Genomic DNA, 7,931 nt, shown 5'->3' on the forward strand with positions numbered 1-7,931 from the left:
TGTGTGTGTGTGTGTGTGTGTGTGTGTGTGTGTGTATAATATTCTGTAACTCTGTAACTTCTGTCAGTGCTGTGCTTTTTGGAAACCGAATTTCCCAGAGGAACCCACCCGAGGGATTAATAAAGTTTTATCTTATCTTATCTCTTAAAAGAAATCAAATAGCACTCTCTCCCTGCTGACTGCTAGAATAAACTTGAGGTGGGAGGTTTCTCTTCTCTGTAAAGCTCTAAAATGTAACAGAAATTTTTTAGTTTGTACTTAAAAGTTGTTGTTGTTGTTTTAATGCAGTGTTGTACCTTAATGCCTCCAATCTACAGTTTGTGTTCTTCAGCCCATCAGAGAGGCTCTCCATTTCTGAGTCTTTTAAATCAGTGTAGCTTAGTTCCAGTTCTTTCAGGTAACTGGTGCTGGATGTGAATGCCGTTACTAACTTCTCACAGATTTCTGCAATCCTACAATTTCGGTTCAACCTTTTGATACAGAGGATAAAACAGCATTAGATTAGATAGATATCCATAGATACAGTAAATCACCCACTTTTACAAAAATTGGCTGTTACTCTTATGCAATGAGACCAATGAAGGCTGTTAGTTGAAGCAGAAAAAAGTCTTGGAAGAAATGGGTAGTCTATTCAAGACAATTTTACACTGTAGAGAAGAATTTGACTCAACTGTTAATATGGTTTAAAAAAAAGCCCATGTACAGCCCAAAATGCCTGTTATAATTCATTGTCCCTGCCAGTAACATAATAAGGTCATCTGTGCTGTGTAACTGTTGATTGACCCACATCTCTACAAGTCCTGTGTTGTTTTACATCATAGACTGCATGCTCTAACAAGTGATTCATTCAGTTAATTACAGTCAAGGCAGACTTTTTGACACAGAAGTCTGGCTGCTCCTATGTACTTGCCATTAGCCGCAAAGCCAACAAGTAACAACCGTAGTATTTCTTTTTAAGTCCACTCTGTGTTAAAGTGTTGTAGCAGGATGTCACAGGATGATGAATACAGTTACACAAGTTAAAATAAGTTGTGGTTTCTTTTTGGTCAGCTCACTCAGTACAATACATGAGTGTGTTCTTACAGGACTAAGCTGATGTAAACACTACAAAGAAGAACAATGAAATCTGGGCATGCATGAAAGGCTCAACCTCTCCCAAAGTGTATCTGGCAAATTGTTTCCTCGCAAAGTGGAAGCATCCCCTTTGCTCTCCTTATCATTCATGTTGTTTTTGGACCTAGACAATATGGAGCAAGTAGAGCTAGCTAACATTAATCCTATGGATGAAACATTGACTTTTCAGCTACAAACCCGATGTGCTCAGTAAGCAATTCTAGTTGGCACATCTGGAGGACCACCAATTTTTTCCCCTGGATGTCTATTCCAGCGGTAAAACCCACAGAAAATTCATGGGCAAAATAGTAGTAGTAGTAGAGTCACCTGTGGTTCTTCAAAGTCACTAAAATCAGCTTTGTGTAGATTAGTTCCACCATATCTACATGTCTAAATGCACTAAGTTGCCGGGTGATTGGCTGATTAGATATGAAGCCAAACAAAGGTCAAAGGTTTCTTGTTTTCCACTCTTTAAATCATTTCAGGTTGTCATTTGGCTGTAATAGGATAGGCTCATTACTCATTCATGAAATCTTTGATGCAAAAACCACCGCACAAAAGAATATAGTGTAAAACAATGGTTATTCAGTGAGTCCTGCATCAGTTTTGCCAGTGCAAAATCATATGCATTCTTTGTATTGACCAAACATGGAAAGGGCATTTTTTTGTTGTTAGTGGGCTTACCCACACACAGTCATGAAAGGTTATTGCCTAGACATCCAAGCAGGACTGAAAGCCAGTAATGGTATAAATAACTTCTGATCAAAGCCGTGTCATCTCAGGCTATAATGCTAAGTCCCAGATAAGGAATAACATCTAAATAACATCTAACACTGACCTGAGGTTCTCCAGGTTAGTGCAGCCCAGTCCGGTGGAGAGCACAGAGAGTAATGAGTCTCTCAGTATGTTGTCACTCAACTCCAGTTCTTTTAAATTTGAGATGATTGATTTGATGGCTGAAGCTAGATTTTCACTCTGTGTTTCTGAAAGCCCGTGACCAGAAAGACTGCAAATATAAAGGATAATAGGTGAAAAGTGACTGATGAACACAGTCATGGGAAAAACGTTTTCACACAGTTCTATAAAAACAAAATACTCAATAGCTTTTAGAACTACATTAAACAGCAATAATTCAAAGTAATTTTTTTGTAATGTTAAGTAATGAGTTCATCAAATCATTGTGGAGGAATTTTGGCCCACTCTTCTTTACATTATTACTTTTGTACATTTGTACATTAAGCACAAGGCTCCACACACGAGCCTTGTGCTTTGCGCTGGGAAGAGGGGGGAGGGGCGGTAGTTACACTCGCAGTAGCACGGGAACAGAGCAGGAGGGAGAGAAAGAGAGCCAGGGACAACAACATCACATTAGAAAGGTATAGTGATCATCCACAACTATTTTCAGTTGCAGATGATAAAGGATTCAGAAAGTTTATTCATGCAGGCCGAAATGACAGAGATGTGCATCTTCTTTTTGTTTTCATATTTTAATTTATATTTAATTGTGCTGCGGTCCTTTTTGTTGCTTCACTTTAAATTTATTTAAAAAGGAAAAAGCTGAAAATTTAAATAGTTAAAAGTTGAAATGTGAATAGTTGGTTTTTGTATTATATGATTTATTTATTACATTTTATGTGGAGTGAATAAATAAAAGTATATTTACCGTGGCCCCTAGAGACAAAGCACACACGAACTCCAAAACACGTGCAAACTCCGAAGCACATACAAACTCCAAAACACATAAAAACTACAAAACACATAAAAACTCCAAAACACGTAAAAACTCCAAAAAACGTACAAACTCCGAAGCACGTACAAAACCCCAGACGTGCTCCAGGATGCTAGGTGCAGTGTTGAGGTTTTGTTACCTAGTGGCTACACAAGCCAGGAAGTACCAACGACTGGATTTGGTGTGTGGTAGTAACAGGTAAATGAACATTTTTTTAAATTATTTGAATATATATGCGTGCTTGTGTATTAATACACAAACCATACACATATGCTTTCAATTGTGTAATTCAAGTGATCTAGGTAGCTCAGTTAACGCTAGAAATGTGTTTTGGAATTTGTACGTGCTTTTTGGAGTTTGTACGTGTTTTGTCTCTAGGGGCCAGCGCATATATTTATATATAAATATTAATTAATAATTAATAATAAATTAATAAATATTAATAATAAATTAATTAAAGCAACAAAACAACCTGAAGAGCCAGTTCAGAGCCGAAAGAGCCGGCTCTTTTTAGTGAGCCGAGCCGAAAGAGCCGGTTCTCTAAAAAGAGCCGGAAATCCCATCACTACTGTTCATGTGCTACTGTGAGTGTAACTACCACCCCTCCCCCCTCTGCTCAGTGCAAGCACAAGGCTGGCGTGTGGAGTGAAGTAAAAAAAAAAAGTGCGAGAGAGAGGGTGAGAGAGAGAAAACAAAAACCACGGCTTGCGGCGTTCACTTCAAAGAGCCGTTTCTTTCGCAACAGACACATCACTACTGCTTATCAGTTCCACTTGCACAGAATAGATAAGAGAATCGATAAAAAATTGAATCGGTAAGTGATGTCGATAATGAAATTGGAACTTCTTAATTCTTATCTATTCCCATCCCTATATGCAATGCCTGCAAAAATAAATCACAAAATTATTATGAAATCAGTTTCATTCAAATAAATGATAACAAAACATAACGAAAAATAATACTCTTACTAACCTAAGAGTTTTCAGTTTACATTGGCAATTCCCCAGTCCATCAATCAATATCTCTGCACCTTCGTCATTTCTGCTGTAAAATGTATTATTGACCAGGTGCAGTTCAGTCAGCACAGAACGTGGCATACGAAGAGCTGAAACGATAGTTTTATATTCCCAAACAGAAAGATCCAAGCCTGAAATTCTGAAGAGATGGAAAAAAAAGATGGTTCTTCAGTATCTGATAACGTTTTAGAAGCATGCAAATGATTTACTTGACTGAAATCACTGCAATAGGAGTAATAGCACCCATAACACTTCACAGCATGACCTGAATAGGTTGGGTTTTTTCATTCTTTTTTTCTTTTCTTAGGTGTTTAATGTCACAGTGTGAGATTAATCAGTTAACAGGCAGAGTGCATGGATTCAAAGGTCTGGTCTGGCAGATATGACACACTTGAGAGGTACATTAGGTTTAGTCCTAGAGGCTGTATTTATTTCTTTCATGTCCTCATATAGCTCTGATTGGTAGGTCAGTACTTTAACTTGGTCTGCTCATGCCTTGTACTAGTTTTTCTTCAGCTCCCAGAGCTCTAACATCAGGTATTACGTCAGCTGGAGCCAGTGGCTCACACTGATAGGGCTTCTGTACTTGTGGAGCTTATACTGGAGTCTGTACTGTGGTGGGAGTCAGTCATTTGTTTACATTAGCAAGCTTCATTCCTTTGCTAGCTAGTGTTGCAAAACATTGCTGCTGTGAAGCCTCAAACACTCTATAGTAAAATGGGATGGTAATCTTGCGATGGAAAAACTCAATTGTTACTGAGCGACTGCACTGAATTCTTTGGGGTTTGCAAACTATTACAAGTAGCTGGAGCAACCAACTTGTTATCCAGTAAATTCAACCTCCCAGCAATGTGTTTCCAAACAATCACAGTCTGACTTTGACCAACTGCAGTCATTTTTAGACAGACAAGCTAAAGTTTGTAAATGTAAGAAGATGCATCAAGAAAGTTAGCGTGCACCAATGAGTGCAACTCTTCTGCTTCACTATTATCTGTCGAAGTGAAGATTTTAACTCCTACGAAGGTGAATTACTGAGATTTGAGGTGAGCAATTTCCTGTAAATTGTGCTGAATTTAAAATGAAATGTGTGTCTTGTGTTTTTTGGAATGAGAGGGTGGCTCAAAGCTGTGAGCACAGTGCTAAAACTCAGGATGTGTTCTGTAACTCTTTATCTGAGTGCTTAGAGCCCGTGCCCACATATTCCTACAGTACAATAGTACTGGTGTTTTATTGAAACAAAGCCAAACTCAATATGGAGGATAAGAGGAAAGGAAGGAGAGATTCATGTCACAAGACATGTACAAGGTACCCATTTCTGCGTGTCTTTTCTCAGCAGTGCGTACACACAGTGGTTTCCATGTTTCTTTATAACACATTGATGTTGTTAATGATACCACAGGTCTGTCAAAAAGCAGCTCTTGATGGGGCTGTGTTAGTGTGCTAGACTAATGTGTTTAATGTTATAGTGTGCAATATTGACTTCAAGTACTTGTGGTTGTACACAGGCACATTTACACATATGGAACTGTAGCAGCATCTTCATTAACACATATCTGTTGTTGTAACACATGTGTTCTTGTAAAAGTCTGTTGTTACTCACAGACTTCAGGTTCGTGTAATAAAATGGATTTTAACAAAACATATCTGAATAAATCCTGCGCTCCACCTGAGTCTCAGTCCTCAGAACCATACAGCAGCAATTTCAGGAGAAGAATTTACCCTTACATCGAAACATTATAATTCTTCTTCAGTCTCCTTTCATTTATTTTATTATATTTATTTTAAATTTACTGCTTTATTGTATTATAGTTGTTAGGACGTTACTTAGTCCCTTACATTAAAGCTTACTGATAAGCTTGCTTATCAAGTTGACTGTTCATAGGAGCACAAGAGGAGGAACAAAGCACTGCCCAAATATTGCAGTGCTCTCAAGTTGCTGAACTTAATAACATTCTTGTATAAACAACCAACTTACCTTGCTTTCCTGCAGTTCCTCACAGCTGGAAGAAGTCTAAAGATACCTTTTCCTGATGGTCTGTATTTCTTGAGATTGAGTTCATCCAGAGGTGTGTTTGACATCAGAATCAAGTCAGCCAGAGCTGAACACTCAACAGGAGAGAGCGGTGATTCAGGAAAACAATTTGGTTTCAGATACTTTCGTACTGAATCATGTAGGGAATTGTCTTTCAACTCAGTCAGGCAGTGGACAAGGTTTAGACATCTTTCAGCTGAGCAATCCAATAAATCTATATCTAAAAGACTTGACCGAATTTGCTCAATATTCGTTGAGTGTTCTTCAGTCTGTTGAATCAGACCTTGAAGCAGGTCTTGTGTTGATTGTAGAGACAAGCCAATAAGGAACCTGAGGAACATGTCCAGTTCTCCAGTCGTTCTAAGAGCCGAATTAGCTATTGTAATTTCAATCAGTTCATTCAAAGGTAGATCCACTGGAACTGTTTCCAAGATAGACTTGAGCTCTTCATCAGACCCTTTTAGCATGAAATCCTTGAGACTTTCAGAATCAATTTTTTTATTTACAAAACTGTGATATACAAAGAGAGCAGCAAAATACTCTTGAACTGTGAGATGCACAAAGCAGTAAAGTTTCTTTGTTAGGAACACACTCTCTTCTTTGAATATTGCTGTACACAACCCGCAGTAAACTCCAGCTTTCGTTATATCTATGTCATACTTCTTCAGATCTCCAGCAGTGAATATGATCCGGCCTTTTTCCAGTTGTTCAAAAGCCAACCTGCCTAATTTCAAAATGAACTCTTCATTTGACTTAAAAAGCTCTGCTGTATCAGGCTCTCCCTGGTCGCCATATTTTTCATTAGCTATCATCATCTGAATAAGAAGGAAGTGTGTGTACATCCCAGTAAGAGTTGTGGGTATTTTTTGGTTTTCATCTTTGGTGTTTCCCATTTTACGCATCAAGTACTCAAAAACATCTACAGCAATCCAACAGAAGATAGGTATGTGACACATAATGTACAGGCTCCGTGACATTGTCATGTGTTCAATTATTTTTTCAGCGACTGCTTTGTCCTCAACTCTCTTTCTGAAGTACTCTATTTTTTGTGGATCATCAAATCCTCTGACCTCGGTCCACTGGTCGACATAATTAATAGGGATGCGTCGAACTGCTCCTGGTCTTGAGGTAATCCAAACAAGTGCAGAGGGAAGAAGATGTTTCCTGATAAGGTTGGTCACCAGAGTGTCCACTGAGGACACCTTCGTAGCATCATCCAGTATTGTGGTCGTTTTGAATTTCAGCTGAAGTTGACTTTCATCGAGACCATCAAAGATGAACAAAACTTCACGATCAGCCAAAGCTTTCGCAACTGCTATGGTTTTAAGTTCTGGATGGAATGTTTTCACAAGGTTCTCAAAGCTAATCTGATCATCTTGGACCAAATTTAGCTCCCTAAATGGAAACATAAGGATGAAGTCCAAGTCCTGATTGGCTTTTCCATCTGCCCAGTCAAGGATGAACTTCTTCACAGAGACAGTTTTTCCAATGCCAGCGACCCCCTTTGTCATCACAGTCCTAATGGCTTTCACTTCTTTGTCATCTTTCTCATGTTTAAAGATGTCATTAGAGTTGATTTTTGTACACTCAACAGTTTGATTTCTCGCTTTATCTTCAATCTCCCAGATCTCATGTTGTTTATTGACATGTTCACTCTCTCCTTGTATAATGTGAAGCTCTGTGTAAATTTTATCCAATGATTTTTCATCCTTACGAGACTTCCCAGTGCCTTCCAACTCCCATTGACACTTCTGCCTCAGATATTCTTTGTTCTTTTTGATGACCTCCTTGATGACATCGTCTGCTGTAGGTAAAGAGGAAAACCACCAATTTCAAAAATAAAGCATGTGTTTTCTATTGTCTTCTATTGTCTAAATAAAATGTGGATATGAGATTTAAAAACCATTGCATTTTGTGTTTATTTGCAGTTTACGCAAATTTGTAACATTATATTAATTGTATTTAATAATTGTACAGTGCACCCGAAAAGTATTCACAGCAGTTCACGTGTTCCACATTTCGTCCTATTCCAAAATAGATA

General features: G+C 38.3%; 1 protein-coding gene across 1 annotated transcript in view; it reads right to left on the reverse strand.

Moving 5' to 3' along the window:
• The window catches only part of LOC102197576 (protein NLRC3-like), a gene marked incomplete at its 5' end in the record, with an annotated part of 14,009 nt that extends 6,315 nt beyond the window's left edge, over positions 1 to 7,694 (reverse strand). The window contains 4 exons of the mRNA XM_005755039.2: positions 297 to 470; positions 1,952 to 2,119; positions 3,815 to 3,997; positions 5,834 to 7,694. Coding sequence (XP_005755096.1) covers positions 297 to 470; positions 1,952 to 2,119; positions 3,815 to 3,997; positions 5,834 to 7,694 — 2,386 coding nt within the window. The remainder of the gene's footprint in view (positions 1 to 296; positions 471 to 1,951; positions 2,120 to 3,814; positions 3,998 to 5,833) is intronic.
• Between the last annotated feature and the right edge of the window lie 237 nt (positions 7,695 to 7,931).

The sequence above is a fragment of the Pundamilia nyererei genome, unplaced genomic scaffold, assembly GCF_000239375.1.
Source record: "Pundamilia nyererei isolate P.nyererei 1_Seehausen unplaced genomic scaffold, PunNye1.0 scaffold00862, whole genome shotgun sequence".
Classification (NCBI taxonomy): domain Eukaryota; kingdom Metazoa; phylum Chordata; class Actinopteri; order Cichliformes; family Cichlidae; genus Pundamilia; species Pundamilia nyererei.